This window comes from Pipistrellus hanaki, assembly GCF_964339955.1.
Source record: "Pipistrellus hanaki genome assembly, chromosome: 2".
NCBI classification, from domain to species: Eukaryota; Metazoa; Chordata; class Mammalia; order Chiroptera; family Vespertilionidae; genus Pipistrellus; species Pipistrellus hanaki.
Window position 1 is genome coordinate 45,860,416 of NC_140504.1, and position 24,751 is coordinate 45,885,166.

At 38.6% G+C, this 24,751-nt stretch overlaps 1 protein-coding gene across 4 annotated transcripts in view; it reads right to left on the reverse strand.

Moving 5' to 3' along the window:
* The window catches only part of FGF12 (fibroblast growth factor 12), a 504,156-nt gene that overhangs the window by 341,400 nt on the left and 138,005 nt on the right, over nt 1–24,751 (reverse strand). Inside the window, exon 1 of one of the 4 annotated variants that reach the window (XM_084873521.1) lies at nt 10,660–11,262. The exons of the other annotated variants lie outside the window; for them this stretch is intronic. Within the exon in view, the coding sequence (XP_084729647.1) occupies nt 10,660–10,750 (91 nt within the window). The 5' untranslated portion in view covers nt 10,751–11,262. Of the gene's footprint in view, nt 1–10,659; nt 11,263–24,751 lie in introns of those variants that run through there. 4 annotated transcript variants of the gene reach the window in all.

Genomic DNA, 24,751 nt, shown 5'->3' on the forward strand with positions numbered 1-24,751 from the left:
AAAATTGAGTATGGTGCACATTTTCCCCCTTAAGTTGAGAGAAAGAATAAAATATGATAAGTCATACACTAACAACATGCCTTTAATATTTTATGACACCATGAGGGATGAAAGGCAAGAAAAAGACGAGCAGAAAACACCAAGTACTGACCACATGCTAAAATTTCATAGGCTAAGAACCTCACAAAAAGAAGTGCACTTAAACTTCAGAACAACCCTAACACTAAGCACTATCATTAAGTCCCATTTTGCATATGAAACACAAGACCAAGGAGCCAGAAAACATAGTCACAAAGAGCCAGGAAAATATTACATGGTTGTTACAGGGGTAAGTTACTAAAGAACATTTCAACATTCTTAAAAACAGTTATACCTTTGAAAATTACATTCTGTAGGAGTAACTTTTCACTCCCACTTTCTACACTTACTTCTTGGCCCACAGTGGACTTCTTGGTCCACTCCCTTCCAAAGAAGAGAAAAAATTTATCTGATTGGTGAGATCATGAAGAAAAATGGAGCACACGAAGCTTAGTTTGTTGCGAATTCGTTCTCTCTTTCTCTCAATATGGAAATAGATACTCATATTGAAATTTCTAGAAAATATTTTTGTAAAATGACATATGTGTTAGTATTTTTTAAAATACAAATGGTCCTCAATTTTCTACCCAATTACAACTAAAGTCAATATGTCTAAAAATTAGAAATAGCACAAAATGCACAACGCTAGTCAGGGAAAGCCTCCCTCCTCACTGCCCCAAATGCATCTCTCTCCAACCACCCGCTATGAACAGTTTCTTGTAATTCCTTCTGGAAAAAAATATTTTCCAAATATTTAAATATGAGTATATATTGTATTTCCACATTTAAATCATTTACTTTCATAGGAAAGAGACAAGCAAAACATATACTTTTCAAGTGATAACATTTGTTTAAAAATGTCACCCACAATGAACAGAAAGGATCACACTGGGGTTACGGTTTTATAAGTGATTTTCTTATATTGCAATCCTACAGAGATTTTATATTTTTCAAAGGTTCCTCTGGTGAGCAGAAAACTGTAATAATCTGGTATATATCAGCAGTTTCTTATTATAAAATGAGCATCTTTTCATGAACATTCAAATGTAGATATTTGTAAAAATCAAGCCTTCCCTCCTCTAAAAGTAACTGCTTCCCCTCCCCCATGTGTGTGTGTGTGTGTGTGTGTGTGTGTGTGTGTAGACATTTTAGATAGAGATAATGTAAATGTAAAATTCTGAGGGGAAAAGACATAAATGTGCATAAAAATATAAATCTTCATCTGGATAAGCCTTAGTTTCCTAATCTGTCCTATCCAATATATATATATATATATATATATATATATATATATATATATATATATATATATATATATATATTTTTAAAAAGCATAGTATGCATGAATTTCATGCACTGGGCCTCTAGTGTAACTATAAAGAGGAATGCTATCTTGCCTGTATCATGGTGAAATCTAGAAGCCAAAAAGCCAAAAAAAAAGTGATTGATAGCCTTCATTTTTCCATATGTGGCAGTTTTAGAAAATGTAACTCCAACTTTTCATTCTATTTCTCACCATTTTCAAATCATCTCCTGACCACAGGACCATCAACAGGCTGGTACAGAGAATGACTGCCTAGAATTCCTTATCTCAATGTATCTTCTCTCCAAGTAGCTGGAACATCCACAGTCTCTGGTCAGTGCTTACTTACGGAGTGCTAAAATGAGTGAGAGGGAGGAGGTTATCACTATCATTTTGATACCGGCTTCATGAAGTATAATTATGCTATCTACACACAAGCTCTTCAATGCCAAGGTCAGACACTGAGCCAACATGGCGATGCCCTGCTTCTCAAGTTCCTCCAAGTGAAGCCGATAATTAGTGCTGTAGAGAATGATACAGCCAGCAACAACCCCTCTCCCCTCAAAAAAAGGAGATTGATTTTGTACCACTAAGTTTTATTTAAAGACCATGCAATCGAATCCCAGCTGGCTTCATTGAAGCAACAACGTGGGCAATCAGTGACACCAACTGCAATGCTATCATTTCTATAAACAGTAATGAGTGGAGGGGGTAGGAAGGTACTAGAAGCTTATGTATAAACAAGAAAGATCATTTCAGCAAGAGAGATTGTCTTGGCAGACTCACAGTGTCCTTCTAATTGGCATCCTACGAAATGCAAATGGTCTGAAACATTTAATAGCATTAAAAGAAATGCTTTCAAACACGGGGAGATTAACATAGCATTGTGCAATGAAAACAACTTGTCACAAAGGCAGCAATTTCATACACTAAGTTGTACAGATGAACATTTCATTGTTTTAAGATATTTCATGGAAATTGAGGGAACAGATGTATAAGTACACCCTGGCTATCCCTTTCTAATAGTAGTACCAAAAAATAGAACTTGCCCCTTTCTTAGAAGCTGATGAATCATATCTGGCTGTTGCATGAATGAACTTGTGTTGAAGTAAGTGCAGAGAAAAGGTATAACATAAATAAGTAGGCAGGAGACCTGAATATGAATAAGGCTGGGTAGGCTTGAATTGAGTTGTAGGGAACTTACCTTTGTAAAAAAAAAAAAAAAATATATATATATATATATATATATATATATATATACACACACACACACATACACACACACACACACACACACACACACACACACTGGCATCTTATTTTAATTCAAATACATTCTTCCAGTAAAATATTCAAAGAATGGTACTATTTTTTGCCTTAGAGCCCCTTTCTTACCTACCTCAGCCTACCTTTACCTTTTTGAACTCCTAAGTGCTTTCAAACACTGGAGATTAACATAAATCCTAGGCAGAATTAATTTGTCCTTCCTTGGGGTGATTCTTACAGTAGGAAATTGGCCTAGGGAAGAGATTGTTAAACTTGAGATAAACTGAGGTTCCCAAGTCTCTCTCTTTGGGCCTGTATCGAATCCTGCCTAGTATTACACTTCTTCCATGTACATATATATTTCCCTGCTGGTCTCCAGCACCTAACATAGAACTTAGCATGCAATCACTCCTCAAGAAGTGTTTGCTGAGTCCCATTGGCGTGGCTCAGTGGTTGAGCATCTACCTATGAACCAGGAGGTCATGGTTCAAATCCCAGTCAGGGCACATGCCAGGGTTGCAGTTTGATCCCCAGTGGGGGGCATGCAGGAGACAGTCTATCAATGATTCTCTCTCATCACTGATGTTCCAATCTCTCCCTTTCCCTTCCTCTTTGAAATCTATATATATATATTAAAAGGTGTTATCTGGATTGGAAAAAAAATGGCAATCTCTGAACCTGAAACATGTTTCTTTAACTTTCTATATTCAGATGGAAAAGGGCAGAAGGAAAAAGGGGTGCCAACTGTGGAGGGCCAGTTGGCATGACACAAATATCTTATTTTTCCGAAAAAGTCTGACCGCCCTCATCTCTATTGCAGTACTTAACCCTGAGCCAGGCAAATTGATTGCTGGTCTGTGACTCAGAGGAGAGAATTCAGCCCATGGTTCTTAGTTTATAAGCTCGGAGAGGCAAAACTATAGTAGTGACCAGAGCTGTCACATTGTCACTGCTTTTTCAACAACGGAGTGATTCTTATTTTCCAGAAGATGCTGGGGACATCAAAAGGTAATTTCCATTTTTCAGAATAAGTGGTCATGAGAAACAGATTCTTCAAGGTCCTTGCAATTAAAGTAAAACTTTGAAACAATAATCTCCGAAACGTCAGTGGAGCTTCATTATATCTTTGGGGAAAAGATAAATATCATTTAAGAAACAATGCACCCACTAGGTTCTGGAAACAGGCTAACTACAAGGGTGATTGATGACAAAGCCTCATACTTGGGTAAGCTAAATTAATTATCCTAAGGTTATGAAAGAAAACCAACACATCTATTTGTTATATACCAAAGATGATATCATAGAGAAATTTGAGTATGTGATTGTAAAGACCTTTAAACACCTAATAATCTTGCATTACATTTTATTATTTTAAACTCTCTGGCCTGACTATATCAACCGGGGTAGGTCAGATGATGATTGAACTAAAAAAATCCAAGTTACTTAAAAAGAAGTATTCACTTCTCATTTTGTTAAATGCTCATCATGGTTCACATAGAGGGGCTCCATTTATTACTGACACTCAGCAACACAGGCTGATGGAGCAACCACTCCCTGGAACGTCATCAGAAGGAAAGAGCCTGAGGTGAATTGTGCTCTAGCTCTATGAAAGCTTCCACGTGGGAGTGAGACCTGTCACTTCTGCTCACATGACAAGGGCTAATAGTGCAAGTCAGATGACCACATACTAATATGCCCAAGAAAACAATCCAAAATACTGGGTGAAAAGTTGTAATGACTATTACATTTGCATACAGTAGGCACTTAGCAAATGAATTGTTTAAAGTACTTTAAGGCAAGTGAACTAAAAGGAAGCACTAAATTTTAGAGCTTTTTGACATTAATTAACATTGAAAAGCTCATGTAAAACAACAACAAAAAATCCCATTGGAAATGAAAACCATAGGAAAGTTAGGGATATGTGGTATATTGCATAATTCATATCATTGTAGCCATTGAAGAGCATCATTAAAACAGTGAAAAACTTTAAGCTCAGGACATAAAAACAGCTCAAAAATGATTCTACAATAAAGATAATTGCCATGAATAAGTCATTTATCTTTTAATCAAGCTTTCCAAGATTGGATAATTGAAGACAGTTACACACTGAAGTGACCCATATTTCAAAATTAAAACAGTGTGAACACCTGAGTACATAGCTTTAGGAGGTGGATTTTGTCATTTATTTCTTTATTTGATGGATTTCTGAAGATTGAACTTGAATTTAAAGTATCTTCAATTTGTAAATATATTATTGTAATTTGTCTCAATTTTGGAGGGCACCAGTTATCCATATCTTCAAAGAAAGAGATTAAATGACTATATGAATCCTTAGGAGGAAAGGCAGTGCGGTGCTGAAAACAACTATATAATTGTATCTTTATAGGCCATCTCTTCCTGGGAAAAAAGCATAAAACAATAAGCACTTTACAAACATTTTTTCTTAGATCAGTTCCTTGTCCTTTAGAGTAGTCAAAGCCTGTATCCCTTAGATATACAACCAGCTGATGCAACCTGTAAGTGGGCAGTTCTAATTTAGATGCCAGTACTATACTTTAAGTACAGTTGTAACTGGGATTGAGTTATGTGTTTTCAGGAGGTTGATAAATTACTTTTGCCCCGAGTGTTTCAATCCCACACAAAGGCCACTTAATGTAACTGTAAAGTTCAGTCTCTAGACATCTGATAATTCTCCAAGCTACCAGGTTGAGGAGCCCCTAACTGACTGAGTATCATAGAATAATTATGACTGTACACAGAAGGAGGAGAGCCTGTTGGCTGATTTTTTGAAACAGCTTAAGGTGGTAAGATGAGCACAGTGCTCCCCGTGACCAGTTGTGTGCACTTGTGCACACACTCACACACATACTATTGTAGGGACCTACTATCAAAAGCACTGCCCTCCTTAGTACTAGGTGGAGACCTAACACAGTTTTCTCAGGACCCTGGCTGTTAGGAGAGGACAGGAACCCCTCTTTTGTACGTTACTGATGCACAGAAGGTACAAGAAACAATGCTTCTGCTTTTCTCCCAACTAGATATTGAGAGGAATGCAGGCAGTAAGCTAATGTTTTAATCCCACTCTTCCGTTAGCTTATGTTCTTTACAAAGGTCCCTATATAGAGAGAAAAATGAAGCTGCTTTAACTTTCCCTTTGAACTAAAAACAGTATTTTATCAGGTTAATAGAAGTGCCATAAACTACAATATGAGTAGAATTGTGTAGAATTTTAAGCTTATCTGTCTTTTAATGGATAGGCTCCTCTTGCAAAAAAATAAAAATAAAAATCATTGGTGTGGGGTGGGGGGAGGCAGGAAGAGATTAACCAAAGAACTTGCATGCATATATGCATAACCCATAGACAGAAAATAGGGCAGTTGAAGGCCTGGCAGCAGGGTGTGGAGGGGGAGGAACAGGATAAAGGGAGTCAATGGAGAAAAAAGGGAACATCTGTAACACTTTCAACAACAAAGGTAAATTAAAAATTAGAAAAGTAAAAAAAAAAATCATAAGACACTGAAAAATGGCCTTAAACAATCCACTTAACCTTGTCTAAGATTGTCGTCTTTGATAACTCATGGTAGCTCCATCCTACTAAAGTACAAAACATTTCTAAACTAATATAAGGAGATAAATTAAACAAAATATTATTAATTGAAAATGCAGAGAAAAGAGAAATGAAATATTTTAATTACACTAAGAAGCTCAAATGTTAGTAATAATTATTTTGTATTTTAACTCTATTTATTTAATAATGGCTAAATAAAATATTGATATGCCCACAATCAACTCTAACAATTCAAAAAATACAGCAATCCATTAATAGAATCTCTTTGCCCTAGCTGGTTTAGCTCAGTGGATAGAGCATTGGCCCATGGACTGAAGGGTCCTGGGTTTGATTTTGGTCAAGGGCTCATACCTGATACCTAGGTTGCAGGCTTGATCCTTGGCCTACTCTGGCAGCTTGCTGGAGGCAATCAATTGATGTGTCTCTCTAACATCAATGTTTCTCTCTCTCTGTCTACACCCCCTCCCCACCCCACCACACCCTCGCTTCCTTCCACTCTCTCTAAAAACCAATGGAAAGATATCCTTGGGTGAGGATTAACACACACACAAAAATAGAATCTCTTAGTCTCTTATAAAAATGATGTCACTGCTCTCCAGTGGTTCTCACTTCCCTCAATAGCTGGCATAAAAATTTCTACTCCATGCTGACACAGTTCAAAATACTAGTATTATTGCATGGCTCTTTAGGAAAGTTTAAAAAATTGAAATAGTGAATTCCAGCTCTATTCTCATAAACTGCTCCATGGAAATCTAGCTGACATCTTTACCTAAATTTGCTTGTGCATACTGGGCATGATGCAAATTGCTGTAATGTCATACTAATGGCATAAGTCACATGGAAGAATTTTAAAATGGAACACAATAATATCTAAAACATACAAGACATGTAGATGATAAGTTCAAAGTTCTCAAAACAATGTCTGACATATTGTAAGAGCTCAATAAAGCTTTAGCTATTATTAATTCATTCAATTTTTACAACAACCTATGAAGTATGTACCATTACCTTAGTAATTTATGCTCCGAATGAGGAATAGCAGGAACATATGAAAGTTATAAAGGACTATAAACTAAGAAAAACCACAATTTAAGCAAAAGCAATGTATAATCTACATATTACCTCTGTCTGTGGATTTATTTTTTAATATAATTTATTGATATTTTTACAGAGAGGAAGGGAGAGGGATAAAAAGCCAGAAACATTGATGAGAGAGAAACATCAATCAGCTGCCTTATGCACACTTCCTACAGGGTATATGCCCACAACCAAGGTATATGTCCTTGACCAGAATCGAACCTGGGACTCTTGAGTCTACAGGCCAACTCTATCCACTGAGCCAAACCAGTAAGAGTGACTACACCATTTTAAAAGAATTCTCCTAGAGTGATAGTTCCCCAACATAAGCAATTAGTCCTCTAAGTAAAAATGCATCCTATCTAATAAAGAGGAAATATGCACACTGACCATCATGCCATCACAAAGATGGCAGCCCCCATTCCCCTCAGCTCTGAAGAAGTCCCCCCCTCCAGTCCTTTCACAAAAAATGGGTTGCCTCAAAAGTTGGTTAAGCTTCTTAGGACAAAAAGCATTTGAAATCTTTGAAAAGGGAATTCCAATAGTTATAAAAGTTTTGACTAAACAATTCAAGGTTTTTGTTAGTCCACTACAACCTTCTATGATTTATGATATGAACATTCTGAATTCACATAGTACCAGCTGTATCATATATAAGCAGATATTATTTAAAGGAATGGCCATTATTATTAAAACAACTCATAAACCACACTGTTTGTATGTCAAGGACATTCTGTGTAATTTTCCTAATGGCTGGAGTTAATGCCTCTAAACCTGTAGTTGGACATTCCCTGAGGGCTCCCAGATTGGAGAGGGTACAGGCCGGGCTGAGTGACACTGCCCCATAGATGAATTTTGTGCACCGGGCCTCTAGTGTGTAAATAAAGTGCAATAATTTCCATAGGATCACATGTTAAATCTAAGATTAAATAAGATAGAAGCTAGGCTAGAACTATCTTTATTTCCACATATTTTTTTCATATAGTAATACTAAATTCAAAACTCTTAGTGACTTTTGTGATTGTTGACACTGTTACAGATGCCCCCCATCCTCCCCATCCCCCTAACTTCTCTCTCCCTCATACACACACACTTTACCCACCAGGACTCAGCCCTTGCCCCGCCCACTGTCTCTGGCCATCATCACACTGTAGTCAGTGTTCATTGGCTTTGCATATATGTTCTTCGGCCTATCTTTTCAAGTTTCTTCATCCAGTCCCCCACCATCTCTCTTCCCTCCTACCTCTGTCAGTCTGTTCCATATATCCATGCCTCTGGTTCTATTTTGTTCATTAGTTTATTTTGTTCATTAGATTCCACATATAAGTGAGATCATAGGATATTGGTGTGGCTTATTTCACTTAGCATAATAATCTTCAGATCCAGCCAAAAGACTGCTTTATAAAACTAGGTCTTCTGTATTAGTCTCATGATCTTGCAACAACCAATGGTGCCAAATGATATGTTATCAATTTTGTTTGGATCTGTTACTATTTGGGAAACCGACTTTACAGGTAAATTGAATATGTTACCTGTTTTTAAATGAGGACATACCCTCTCTAAAAGAGGCAACATATTCAACATATTCAATTTACTTTAAAGTCAGTTTCTGAAATAGTAACAGATCCAAACAGAAATGATAACATATGTGATTGGGCAGCCTATGTAACACATTAAGTTACAATCCATTCACATTTCATTTGATGTAGAAAAGGAAAATTGAAATAATATTAAAATACATCTCTATTGGACTCCTGAAATATGTATTTTCAAAACATAAAACTTCAACATTGATCATGTTAGTTTAGAATGTAGTAGCTTAAAATCACTCATAAAGATAGGAGCAAGAAATGTTTACATAATTTTTTGAATTGAATAAAAGTAAAAACATGAGATATCATGGCTGATTTCATTTCACAAGTGTATATTCTCAGATCTCACATATAGTTAAATTATCTAATTAGTTCTTTCAAAATGGTTTTATTTTGTATTTCGAGTGATAAGTTCCAGAAAATCAAAATTTTATAAAGGATGAATGAAACCTATATATATGCTAATCTTTACAAATACAGTCTTCATAGCTCTAGAACAGAGTGAAAATATGTAACCAAATGAGTCAGATTCCCCAGAATAATATATAAATGAAGTTTTAAACATGACACCTATTATAATATTGTTACATTTTTTAACTTTAAAGCTTTTTGAAATTCATGGACCCCAAAAACTTTGGTTTAAAAAGAGACACTTGGCCCTACCTGGTGGTTCAGTGGATATAGCATCAGCCTGCGGATCTAAGGATCCCAGGTTTGATTCCCATCAAGGGCATATGCCTGGTTGCCAGCTTGATCCCCAGTAGGAGGCATGCAGGAGAGAGCCAATCAATGATTCTCTCATCACTGATGTTTCTATCTCTCTCCCTCCCTCTCCCTCTCTGAATCAATAAATATATATATATATATATATATTTTTTTTTTTTTTAAGAGAAAGACAGTTGTTTAGACAGAGGAAAGGGATGTACCTTTTCTCTGCCGTCACTCCCACTGCCCCTCCCCCATTTAGTAAGAGAAAATCCAAGACACAAAAGGTGGATTAGTACTTGCAAAACTACTAGAGGTAGTCATTTTAAAGGGAATTTACACCCTACAAAGAAAGAGATGGGCAATGGAAAACATTGTGAAACAGCGCACCGTTTCCAAGGCTTTCACACAAAAGAATCTCACGTATTTGGTTTTAGTTTGACAGCTTTCATTTATTTTTCTCAATTGTTGCTAGTCATTTACAGGGCCTGCTTTTCTTTCTTTCCCTCCCTGTGCCTTCCCCTGGGGGACCTAAGCCGCAAACTAATAGGAACTCTCCTGTTTCCTCAGAACCTGCTTGATCTCCAGGGCAAAACGCACTCCCCAGAGATGGCCAGGAGTCTCCTTTTCAGACAAAGCAAGAAATAGAAAAGATACCTGCCTCGCCGGCCACCTGTTTCCAAGTCCCCTCTCCCGCCCAGCGCACTGGCAACTTCTCGGAGGAGACACAGGAGGAGACACACAGCAACTCCCAGCCACACGCCTCCCTCGCAAGTCACAAGGAGAGAGCCGCGAGGCGGTGCGAAGCAGGTCACCTAACGCGCCCCCAGAGAGACCCGAGGCTCTGGGGCGGGCGCAGGTGACAGCTAGAGCGTTCGATAAGGCGCTGATGACTTCGGGGCTTAAAAAAAAGAAAAAGATAACTCTCTGCGGGGTCATCTGGTCCCACCAAGGAAATGCATTCCTTCCACCGCCACCGACCCCTAGGAATCGAGGCGCAGAGGGGAAAGGGGAGAGGTCAGGAGGAGAGAGGGGGTGCTTTAGGGCCAAGGAAGGAACCGCTGTCTCACCGCTTAGGCTGTTGCTGGTCCTCAGGCTCCTTCCACAGAGACACTGCAGCATATGCACTCCTTTCCTCAAAGAAAGCTCAAGTATCTTCATGGAGAAGCGCGCTTGTGGGGCTCGGCCACTCCCCGCCCACCTCCGCTAATGGTCCCACCGGCGGGCAGCGGGTCCTGGGGAGCCGGCTCCCGCGTCCATGGCGCGCGCGTCCCGGGCGGAGAGCAGCTCGAAGCGCGGCCGGCGGGACCGGGGCGCAGGGCAGGACCGGGGCGCAGGACAGACCGGGGCGCCGGGTGGGACCGGGGCGCCGGGCAGGAGCGCGCGGGGGCCGGGCGGGCCCCGGAGGTGGGAGTGCTGGCGGGAGCAGTCCCCAGGGAAGCCACGGGCGCGGCCAAAGCCAAGTGGGATCGCACCTGACACCGGGACTTCAGGAGGCGGCTGGTCTGCGGGCGGGAAGGTGACGGGGTCGGTGCCCTTTCCAGGTGCCGGCACCCCGGGAGGACGAGGACCGGGTCCGGGCACCCCTCCTGCTCCGAATCTCAGCGCGGGGCGGTGACCCTGGGCCCCCGCGGGCTGCGCGCGTGCGGAGGGCGCCTGGGCGTGAGAATCCGGCGGAAGGGATGCGCCGGCAGGAAGGGCTGGACCCTGGAGCCTGCAAAGCGTCAGAAGCAGCGACTCCAGGGACCTGGGGGGTGGGGATGGGGAGGAGGGGGGTGTGTGTGGAATGAAGAAAACTCTTGGGTGCGGGCGGGCGAGGAGAGCGAAGGTGTGTCTGGGTGTGGGCGGATCCCTGACGTGGGAGTCCGGTCCCCTGCGTTTTCGGATGGGGGCTCAGTGACCTTGGGTAAGTCACTCTCCCCCTGTGTAAATCAAGGCGGGGAGAGGATGTGGGATAGACAATTGTTAGCTTCGTGCCTTCCAGATTCCAGGAAAAGCTTAGCACAGGTGCAGTGGGAAGGCAGGTGCAGGGGCGGGGAGGGGGGATGTTGGTGAGGGGGGGGGGGGGGATAGGTGGGAGGCCAGAAGGGAAGGCAGAGGGAGAGACAGATGAGGAAGGAAATCAGAAAACAAAAACAACACTACACTTAGGCGCACTCTCCTGATCAGCTTTGCCTGAACCACCTGGCCCAAGATGACCAGGAAGCTTCCTTGTAGGTTTAAAAGCCTTGATGATTTTTTCACCAGAAACCTCTTTGGCTTTACTTATTTATTGGTTGGTTAGCTGGTTCATTTGTTTGCTCCCAGAGGAAGCTATCAAAGCCCTTTTTGGAAGGCTTACAAGTGACGCCTATAGCCGGGATCCCTTTGGCTCAGTGGATAGAGCGTTGGCTTGGGGACTAAAAGGTCCCGGGTTCGATTCCGGTCAAGGGCATGTGCCTTGGTTGCAGGCACGTCCCCAGTGGCGGGTGTGCAAGAGGCAGCTGATCGATGACTCTCTCTCATTGATGTTTCTAACTCTCTATCTCTCTCCCTTCCTCTCTGTACAAAATCAATAAAATATATTAAAAAAAAAAAAAGTGACGCCTACAAATAATGTGGGCGATTGGGTGGGACTCCACCCTACCTGGAACTTAGGGCAAGGGGCACAGAGAGGACACATCATTATAGCAGGTGATGAAGAGTACAGATGCCAGAGACAAATAGCCTACATTCAAGGCAGGTGACCTTGAACACATTTTTAAACCTCTCTAGGCCTCAAGTTCCACACCTCTAAAAGAAAGTTAATAGTATCTACTTTATACACCCTTTGTTGAGAGTTAAGCAAATACTTGGTGTAAAATGAGTGCTATAATGATTACTTAGCTCCTCACCTGTAGGGTTTTCAATCACTATCACTTTCCAATGAATGCAAGGGTCCATACTAGTGTCCACAGTTCAGGTATCAAGAACTAGTGAATAGTTCATGTATCACAAACTTACCACTCGCAACTAGGGTGGCTCAGGGGTTGAGCCTAGACCTATGAACCAGGAGGTCAGGGTTCCGATGATGGCTTGGGGCATATACCAGGGTTGGAGGCTTGATCCCCAGTGTGAGGACTTGCAGGGGGCAGCCATTCAATGATTCTCTCTCATCATTGATGTTTCTTATCTCTGTCTTCCTCTTCTTTACTGAAATCAATAAAAATCTACTTAAAAGGAACTCACCAATTTCCAAGGTATAAAACGTGCATAAAACATTGTATAAAACTGTTAGAAGGTTTACACTGACACTGAGCCAAAAACTTCATTTTGATCCACCCATTGTCCCAAGGCCACCTAGCACTAGCTGGTCAGCTCTTCCCTGCAAGGGAATAAAAATGGTTTTCATCACTTTTCTCTTTCTCTTGTCTAGGCTAAACCTTCCCAGTTCCTACGATGTTCCATAATAGTTGAGATTTAAGGTTGAAGTTGCCTGGAAAAATATTCTTTCAGAAGTCTCTTCCTTCTTCCCCTCAGAGGTGTTAGAAGAAAGCCGGAACATCTGTAGGGCCTCAAGCCCACAACCATCCCAGCTCCACCTTCTCTTAATTCCTTTCAGAATTAAGCTCCAACCAGGCGTGGTCATTAGAGGCATTTCCAAGACTCAAGGAGGTATGTCCAGGCCTTCCTTCCCGTCATCTCTTAGAGTTGTTATTCAGTGGGATCACCTAAGCTCTGTGGGCTGCAAGGTCCTGGAAGGTCTTGCCAAAGCCACCAGGATGTCATCACTGGGCAACCTGGGTCACGGCCCTCCTCTTTCCGGTCTCTTCGGGAATTAGTGAGAAACTTGGCCTGTCTGGGGATTCTACCATCGAAATTCCCCACAGAGGGAGAGGCAATTAGCAAAAGAAAAACACCTAAAAATAGTCCTTCGTACTGCAGCACAGGCAGAGCTTTCCGGTAGAGCGCTCCTGCTCTGGAGCCCAGCGCTAGAGCTATTTCTTTACTTTGAGATATATGTTATTCCTTGAACATAACAACAACAATAAAAATAGGGCAAAGGCCCGATTCCCTTAAAGGAACCAGAGCAGAGCAAGCAGGTCCATGTGTCATTTTGAAACACACATGCTGTCCAGAGCATCGCTTTTCTTTATCTTTTTAAAAATATATTTTATTGATTTTTTTTACAGAGAAGGGAGAGGGAAAGAGAGCCAGAAACATCCATGAGAGAGAAACATCAATCAGCTGCCTCCTGCACACCCCCTACTGGAGATGTGCCTGAAACCAAGGTACATGTCCTTGACCAGAATCGAACCCAGGACCCTTGAGTTTGCAGGCCGATGCTCTATGCACTGAGCCAAACCGGTCAGGGCATAAGCATCACTTTTCATATTTGTAATGAGTCTCTCCTGTCTGGCAGGGTCATCGCAAGGATTCCATGTGGTGAAATACATGAAAGTGCTTGGAAGATTTTTATTATCTTTGCAAGGTAAGATGCTATCCCCAATTTTCTGGGTTCTAGGTGCTCTGGCCCTTTTATTTCACTGCAGGCAAATCTTCTATCTCCTCAACAAGACTGTCAACTCTTAGAAGGCAGGACAGGAAATACATCATAATTAATATTCAAGTGGTCTGCTGTCCTGTTTAAATGGCTGTTGAAGTGATACTTGTGGTCAAGTGTAAGCATCACAAAGAAAATTATAGTCATCACAGTAGTTGTAAAAACAGAGGGCCCACGTGGACAGATTTTTGTTGTTGTTATTGAACTCTCAGGTGAGCTCAGATTAAACCAAAGAGAGTACAGAATATTTTAATGCAAAATATTTTCTGACTACATATTATGAACATTTCATCAAAGTAGATTAAAAGGCTATGGATCACTAGAATTTTATTAGTCAAACTTAGATTTTTTTCTTTTTAAAAAGGTTCTTACCCTTACCAGATCTTCAATGTACACGCTTGTTAAACAACTCATAAGGTGACATCTAGTTCCACAATTAGGTGCATAGATTGCATAGATGTCATCTTCCTAAAGTATGTTGGGCAGTACTTAAGATATTTAAGGAGAACACATTTTTGCAGGTACCATAATTTCCAAATATAAGACAAAACAAAACAAACATAGTAGTCTAAGCACAATGGATAGTAGTAATAAAATGTCAAATTTTAGTTTAAGCAAAACTTCCAAATTTTCTCCTTTCTGTTTGTATTATGCTATAACCCCAAGTCAAAATTGTTCTGGGAATTATATTTTTAAATTTTAAATGGAAGATATATTATTATTTTAATGCCTACATGTTAAATCATGTATCTGTCTCTAATGGAAGTTTTCCTAAGTTAGGCATTCTTTCTCTTTTTGAATTAACCTTGGGCCAGCTCTAGCTAGTGACTCACCAGTGTGGCTGCAAAATGAAATAATAATTTTCTAAGAGGGATTAGAAAATCTGGTACAAAATGATAGGTGAGCTTATTTCAATTCCTAGTATCTATTTTCCCCCCCTTTTTATAAAGAGTTACTCACAGTTTGCAGGAATTAATAAGTGTCTGTGGGAGTTCTGAGATTTTTAAGTGGTGACTTATCTAAGACATTTTCTGTTCATATTAAGCATAGGAATCTGTTGACATTTGGCATCAACTGTGCAATTAATCAGCGCATTTTTCTGCTCGGAAGCCTACAATGAGTGAGTAATAACATTTTCGAAAATTTGCCAGGTCAAAAACTCTTAATGAGTATACTGATGGCAAAATGTCTATCAAACAGAAAGCAACTTATATCTTCACAAAAACGCCTTGGCAACACATAAACTAAAAGATCAACATGAGTGTGATATGTATAGTCCACTGACTACTATGGTAGTAACTACATCTCATGTCTTAGATCCAATTTCGATAGGCAATTGTCATAGACTGAATGTCTGTATCCCCAAATTCACAATTTGATTTCTGAATCCCCCAGGTATTAAGAGATGGGGCTTTTGGGAAGCTTCAGGATCATGAATGAGATTAGTGCCCTTTAAACAGAGATTCCAGGGGGTTACCTCTCCCCTTTCACCCTGGGAAGACACAGCAAGAAAATGGTCATCTATGAACTAGGAGGCCGGTCCTTACCAAACGCAGTGTCGTGGTGCCTTGACCTTCCCAGCCTCCAGAACTGTGAGAAATAAATGTTTGTTGTGAAAGCCACCCAGTCTAAGGTATTTTTTTTTGTTATAGTGGCTGGGACACACAAGACACCAATAAAATCAATTTCATTAGATAATATGACAAAAACTGCCACGACCAGCTGAATCACTTTATTAATGACATGGAATCTAAATAAGTTTTATTTTCAAAATGAAAACACATGGTTTCTTAAAAAAATTTTGTTCTTCCTCTTGTACTTTTTTTTGTTCTTCTATTTACAGTGGTGCCTCACACAACGAACTTAATTCGTTCCAGGAGCAAGCTTGTTATGCGGAAAGTTCGTTATGTGAAACGCGTTTTCCCATAACAGTACATGTTAAAAAAAATAATTCGTTCTGTAGCATAAAATATGCTAAGATGACATAAAAAAAATATGCTAAGATGACATATTTTTATTTAGATACATCTAAAAACATAATTTTTTTTAAAAAACACACTTTTTTAAATTTTAAGACAGACTAAGTAGAGTCTACCGAATCTTGCACATCTTCATCCATTTTCTGCTTTTTGGCCGATGGTTTCATGAAAAACCTGTCCAAAGTTCGCTGTGCGAGGCGTTCGTTATGCGAGGCACCATTCTTCTCTACACTATTTTCTCTACACTACAATATTCTTCTCTACACTATTTATTTTGAAATAAATTTAGACTTACAGAAATGTTGCAAAACATTACAGAGTTAATGTATACTCTTCACTCAACTTCTAATGTTAACAACTTTTATTTTATTTTATTTTATTTTATTTATTTTTTATTAAATTATTATCTTTGTACATATACCATTGCCCCCCCCCATACAAGCCCTTTCTCCCCAGATTTTTGTGTCCATTGGTTGTACTTATATGCACGTATATAAGACCTTAGGTTGATCTCTTATCTCCCCCAGATCTCCCTAACCTCCCCACTGTAATTTGACAGTCGGCTTGTTGCTTTACTGTCTCTATATCTATCTTTTGGTTCTTCAGTTTATAATGTTCTTTATCATCCATAAATAAGTGAGGTCATGTGGTGTTTCTCTTTCATTAACTGGCTTATTTTACTCAGCATGATTTTCTCCAATTCCATCCAGGTTGCTGCAAATGATGAGAATCCCTTCTTTTTTATGGCAGCATAATATTCCATTGTGTAGATGTACCATGTTTTTGGATCCAATTGTCTGCTGATGGGCACCTAGGCTGTTTCCAAATCCTAGCTATTATAAGTTGTGCTGCTATTAACTTAGGGGTGCATATATCCTTTCTGATTGGTGTTTCTAGCTTCTTGGGATATATTCCTAGGAGTGGGATTACTGGGTCAAATGGGAGTTCCATTTTCAGTTTTTTGAGGAAACTCCACACTGTTCTCCACAGTGGTTGCACCAGTCTACATTCCCACCATCAGTGCACGAGGGTTCCTTTTTCTCCACAACCTCGCCAACACTTACATAACCAGTGTATAGTTATCAAAACCAGAAAATTTACACTGACACCATGCTATTGAGTAAAGTACAAGCTTTCACCAGTACCCCAGTGTTCTTCCTCTGTTTCAGGACCCAACTAGGATCCACTTGGCATTTAGTTGTATTTTTTTAAACATATTTTGTATTGATTTTTTATAGAGAGGAAGGGAGAGGGATAGAGAGCTAGAAACATCGATGAGAGAGAATCATCGATCAGCTGCCTCTTGCACAACCCCTACTGGGGATGTGCCCACAACTAAGGTACATGCCCTTGACCGAAATCGAACCTGGGTCCTTTCAATCTGCAGTCTGACGCTCTATCCATTGAGCCAAACCGGTTTTGGCTTTAGTTGTATTCTTAATCTTCTTAAATTCATGACAAAGCCTCCATCTCTTCTTGACTTCAGTTTTTAATAAATATCGGTCCAACATCTTGTTGAATGTCTTTCAATTTGGGTTTCTCTGATGTTTTCTAATGATTTGTCAACAGTTATTAATTTTGGCGAGAATGTCACAGAAGTGATGTTATGTTTCTTTAGGCTTTTTACAATTGCTAGTAAAAATAGTATTTTTTTTTCCAAAGGTACTAAGATTAGTTTGTTGTTCCGTATCCTTTTCAGTGTAGCATATTCATTTGTAACCCAGTTACATGCATTTATTATTACTTATATTCCATACTGGTTGATTTTAACTATTTACAATTAATTTTAGTGATTTTTCTATTGTTTGAGTATGTAAAACATCTGTATGTTTCTAAGAGCTTTGTATAAATTTATTTTTGAGAGTTCAACTTTCCCCACAGCCCCACCCAAATAATGGATTATGCTACATTTTTATTTTTGTCAGTTTAATTGTAATGCCATCTTAATTTGCATGTTTCTAATTATGAGTAAGTTCGAATACTTATTAAGAGCTTATATTTTTCAAAGGAATTGCCTGTTTACATTACTTTCCTATTTTGATATTAGAAAAAAAAAATACCCACTTTTAAAAGACCAGAATTTGCCACCAGGGAGGGTCCTGAAACTAAATTATACTAATTTAAACATTTATTTAGATAGGAGTTCAAAACAAGGTCATTTTCATAGGAACAGGGAGTAAGGTTTTAAGATAACTTTTTATTCAGTCACTCATCCACTCACACATTCCACAAATAATTTAAAACTAAAACCAAATCCTTGCTCTAAAAGCCAGGAAAGGAAGAGAGATGTGTCAATCATAAGTAAAACACAGCTTTGCAACACAGGTAGGACTGCAGAGCTCAGTAAAGGTACAAAGAAAAAACAGTGGTTCATTCTACCTTTTGATGAAGAAACAAGCAGTTAGAAAAAAACTTTTTATAGATTAAGAAATATGAGCTGAACGGAAGGAGGTACCTCTCATTTAAATATATAATTTCCAACGCTTAATAAATGCTACCATCTGGCCATAATGCATAGACACTGTCTCCACTAAAGGACAAAACAGTTCTGAAAAATACAGTACCCTGCTGAAACCGGTTTGGCTCAGTAGTAGAGCGTCAGTCTGCGGACTGAAAGGTCCCGGGTTCAATTCCTGTCAAGGGCATGTACCTTGGTTGCGGGCGCATCCCCGGTGGGGGGTGTGCAGGAGGCAGCTGGTCGATGTTTCTCTCTCATCGACATTTCTGGCTCTCAATCTCTCTCCCTTCCTCTCTGTAAAATATCAATAAAATATATTTAAAAAAATACAGCACCCAAACTCGGACTCTATATTTACCTCTAATCCTGTCCTGTATCCCATCACATCTCTATGAGATACATGGTAATAATTCTCATTTAACTTAAGTTCATCCTATAGCAGACGAAAATAAAAATAAAAAAAGGCAAGAAATAATTTGTTACTTTTACAGTTTTTCCCCCCCAATAAAACCTTCTGAGGTCCAGTTAATATATAAGCCTTCCATGCATTTTCCTCCAACCTTCCCACCCCAGATCCCAATCTTCAAATAAATAATACTTCAGAGTTTGCTGTTACAATTTGAGGTTTTCCATTCTCTTCTAATTACACTGTAGTGAGTTCTTTTGAATAGATTCAGAGATTGTCATCTATTCTTTAAAAAAAAATTCTCTAAATATGAGTTCTATGAGCCAAGTTTCAGTTGTTTATTGTGAGAAATATGAAGTCAATCGATCCAAGATAGTTAATACTTGTGAATTTCAGGGAAGCAACATTTGCTCATTGGTCAAAACTCTTCACCAAAATATAGGCACAGTTCAATGTTCATTCTCACTTCTATCACCTCAACTGTCTCTGACCCTACAAATCCCACACATTCTTTAAAACTTACCACAAGACCTACCGGCTCCCTCTGGGAAATTTTCTCTGATGCTTCCTGACTCTGCCTCAAATTAATTATAACTTCTCAGCTCTCATAACACACTATATCATTCTCTAACATGGAACTGATTTATTCTGTTTGTACATATTTCTCTTCCCCCAAGAGATTATGAGCTCCTATATCTACAAATTTAGGTATATTTACCTTTCATATTTTACCTTAGTACCTAGAATATGTGATAAATAATTTATTAATTAAATATTGATATAATAAAATTAATAGTAAATTAATGAGATTTCATATTGCTGAAGTAAAATAACATGGGGACTGTTATTGTGTATTTTTCATTTGGAGAATATTTTACAACTATGCACCAAATTAAAAAACAATAACTCACAAAGAATTTAGAGTAAGTATATGGCCTATGCCTGAAATATAATTCACTTGTAGACACATGATAACTCATAAGATTTACTCATAATCAGAGAACTATAAAATATATCAATAATAAGATACCATTGTTCAATTATTCAGGTTTCAAAGATGAAAATGGTTGATAAGGCAGTGTACTAGGAGAATGTAAAAGAAATAGGAACTCTTACATTCTTGGAAAGAGTGCACACTGAATGCATTAATGGATTGCAATTTGTCTCCATCTTTCAACACTTAAAAAGCCACTTCTCCCAAATGTCTTTCTAAATACTAGCTTCCTGATATGGCTGCAGAGGTTAAACTAGTGACAATTGCACATCATATCAGTACAACATCAATGACATGCTATTTGATCCCAATGATACTAATCGACTAATAGGGAACTAATTGAATTTTGGCACATCTCTTGTTACAAAGAAATGTCTTGAACTTTAAAAAATTATGTACTCAATATGTACTGAAAGAACCATGGAATTTATTGTTTGAAATTAATTACATGAATTTATAATATATAAATTTTAACACACAGGTAAATGAATATTAAATTATGTAACAATCTGTGTGATGGAATAAAAGAATGTGCATTGTTTATGTTTATAAATTCATGGGCTCTTTCTAAAAGTGTACACAAGAAACTGACATCCGCCGAGACCGGTGTGGCTCAATGGATAGAGCGTCGGCTTGGGGACTGAAGGGACCAAGGTTCTATTCCGGTCAAGGGCATGTACCTTGGCTGCGGGCATATACCCAGTAGGGGGTGTGCAAGAGGCAGCTGATCGATGACTCTCTCTCATCGATGTTTCTAGCTCTCTATCTCTCTCCCTTCCTCTCTGTACAAAATCAATAAAATATATATAAAAAAAAAAAGAAACTGACATCGGGTATAGACTTGGGGAGGTCTCAAGGATGCTGAATTGGAGAGAGAGGAGATTTACTTTAGGCTGCAATTTATTTTGTACTTTTAAAACTTGGTACTGTGTGTGTGTGTGTGTGTGTGTGTGTGTGTGTACATATTCTTCAAAATAAATATAATTAAATATGTAAATTTTGCTTTGGCTAAAAAAGTATTTATTACTAAGACTGATTAAAATACAAAATAAAGACAGTGAAGAAGATACACTAGAACTAGAAATGTCATTTCCAAGTAGCCAAGAGGATATAGTCTTAATGCCCTGAATCAGAAGACTTCGTCAGAATCATACCTACTCAGGGCCTAAGAACAGGACATTCCTACCAAAAATAGTTTAAGGTATCGATAAGAGTTATCCTCTGCAATGAAGGGGATACATGAAGTAAAAACAAAGAAGTCCTACGTGCTATAAATCTGAGATATCACTCTTATTTTAATTTTAAATTATGTACTAATTTTTTAAAGTGAGGCCTTAAATTTAGTTGACATTGGGAGAAATAGTTAATATTAGCATATAATTGAAATAAACTATATTTAACTCCCCTGTGCCCCTGTGGAATTTCAACAATCTTGAGTATTAAAAACACCAAAAAAGTAATAATGAAGACTCCCTTTCACTTCAGCATAAACATTTAATCAATCCCTTTTATCAAATTTCACATTATCTGATCCCTCCAAATAAAAACCTCCTTTAATTATATAGTATATATAAGTCTACCCGTTAAATTAGTTGTGTTTTAAAATTTCTATTCAATGCATGCTTAGTGAGCATACTGCGCATATTATAAAGATAACCTCTGCCCTCAGTGACCTTATATCTTGAAAGCATTTCTTGGGAGGTAGCTATACACATAATGGTTATAAGGATGGAGATGCCTAAAAATTATTGTGAGAGCAAAGATGAAGGGAGCAATTTCATTTGTCCAGGAGGGAGGTGCAGAACAAAAAGAAAAAAGAAAAAAGAAAAAAAGGAACTCCAATATGGTGGCATTTGACAAGAATGAAGTTTTGTGTGTTTTTTTTCTCTCAAAAAAACTGATAGGAAAAGAAAATTTATTTGTGGAATGACTTCATTCAGAGTTTAAGGGAATACATTTTCAGCATAGGTCAAAACAAGCTAGGTAATATTCAGCTCAACCCTTTAACAGAAATGAAGACTAAAATGGGGAGAGTGATTTCCCCTAAAGCCACGTGGCTCCTAGTGGCAGACTTACTACTCACTTCAGGACACTGCCTCCAGTGCAATATGCCTTACCTGACGCCATGTGCTGTTTCTAGCTTGAGTAGTGGAGAGATCAAACTTACTTTATAAAATACATAGAAATGATTTCAGGATATTCTTCCCTGGAAATTAAATTTTCTCTCTGCAAATTCTCTGCTTTCCAGAGCAGAGGGCAGCCATTCATTTAAAGACCTGACAACAGTAAATACAATATTGCCTTTATGGTATTTAGTATTTACTGGTGTCAACTTTCAGAATAGGGTCTAGGAGTGAGTCTTGGCTTATGAAGTAGGTTGACTCCCATCATGGTGAGCTTGAACTGTGCAAATACAAATGCTTGTAAATCTATAGTCTGGACAGAGGAAAGAGGAGAATAACTGCTCTCTGGAACCATTGATTTGAGTAGTAGTGAAGGCTTGATGGACATGTGGTACTTTGTAAAGGAAAGTTTAGCCCTCTTTAAGGTGCTTATTATACATACAAATACATTCAAAAATACACATATGTGCATATATTTGTGCCTCTGCAGAACACACTGCCATGTACGAAGCAAGAGCTTCATGTAGACTTTTCAAAACTCCTCTTTGTGCACTTACTATAAATTTTTTTCCTTCCTTAAACACACAAACATCTTAAAAAGGAATGTACTGCCCTAGCCTGCTTGGCTCAGTGGATAGAGTGTCCGCCTGGGGACTAAAGGGTCACTGGTTCAATTCCAGTCAAGGGCATATGCCTGGGTTGCAGGCTCCATCCCCAGTAGGGGGCGTGCAGGAGGCAGCCGATCAATGATTCTCATCATTGATGTTTCTACCTTTCTCTCCCTCTCCTTCCTCTCTGAAATCAATTAAAAAGGAATGTACTTATACTGTCTCCACTTAAGCACATTTTATTCTTTCCTGAACCTATTGAATGATGCCTTTTGCCCATACATTTGACTGTGGTTGTCCTTATAAAATCGCCATACACTAGGCTATTCTAGTTTCTAGCCCATTTTGTCTTAATTATGCAGAAAACTGTCATTATATGTATTTAAATTATTAATCATTCTCTATTTCACAAAACTCTTCCTCCTATTTCTAGAACAAGTTTTTTACTTCACTATTTAACTTCACAGTTTTCTTTCTGGCCATCACCCAGTACTACTGCTTCCAGAGTTACTTTTCTCAGGCATCCCACTACAGATGTCTTAGTCTGCTGATGACTTCTGACCAGACTCCTCCATAGTTTTAGTTGCATATTTCCAGACTTTCCTGGAAAGCTTTACCTAAATGATCCACAGGCACTTACAAAACAACAAATCTGGATACATCTCTTTCCCCCAAAACCTATTGAGTTGCACATTTTAGTAAAAGATTCCACCATTTATACAGTTTCCAAATAATAAAACCTGTAAACCATCCAAGACTCCTTTTGCTAACTCACCTTCCACCAGTCAGAGGGTATTAGAGATATTATTTCTTTAACATCTCTTACATCCATCTACTTTGTTCCTATCTTCCTTCAGGCCCTCATCACTTCTTGCCTGACTACTGTAACATTATTATGAAAGACAACCCAACTATCAACTATCTTCAATTTACCCTCCACACTGCTAAAATAATCACCCCAAAACTCAAATCCCTGAAGGATTTTGCTCTTCCTAAAAAACCCTGGATAATTTGCCTTGTCTTCCTCCATCTCTGTCCATGAACTGAACACCATTCATATCCTTGAGGCACAGAGTTTCATGTGTGTGTATCTTTCCACATGTTGTTCCTCTTATTTAGACACCCTGCCTTCTTTCATATCCCAATGAATACATGTATGTGGAATGATTTCATTCAGAGTTTAAGGGAATAAATGAAACAACAAATCTGGATACATCCAACATTAAAAAATTGGGTCCAGCATGACCTCCGTCAAAACCCTTCCCTGAACAGGTTAGAGCTCAGCTATGTATATTTCTTAGCATAGAACTTTCACATAGCAATCATGGATTTGTTTAATTTATAACCTTTATGTCTGATAGAGTGACGGGAAAACCAAAAGTATTTGTTAAAAATTCAGCCAAATAGTCATACAAACAATTGCAACTATGATTGGTGCAAAAAGGAAAGTACATGATGCTATAGTGTCTAAAGTAGAAGATGAGGGTTGATCTAGTTGGAAGAATCAAGAAAAGTTGAAGAATTTTTCATATCGCCTTGTATCACAATTAGTTGGGCATACCGTGTTTCCCCGAAAATAAAACAATCCCCTGAAAATAAGACCTAGCACAACTTTGGGAGAAAAAATTAATATAAGACACTGTCTTATTTTCGGGGAAACAGGGTATCTTTTATATACATTTCCTCGCCTCAAACACACACACACACACACACACACACACACACACACACACACACACAATTTAATCCTTTTCATGGCAAGTAGGAAATGTATTAGTACTATTAGTACTACCTGCCTCCATAGACAGACTCTGCTCAGAACGTAAGAAATGGTCACCTATACCTGCTGGATTAAATTGAAAGTTCCACCCAGTGTCTTAGAATAGTTACATAATTTTATTTTTTCAAGATTGAATCAACCATATAGTTCATCTGAAGATAAGTGCTTACTCAAATGTATTGTAACCTAATATGGCAATGACATATAAAAGCCACATGGGTTGTGCATTCTCTTTCCTGAAAATCAATGACACACTTTTCAGATAGTTTCAGGTATGATAAATATAAACAAG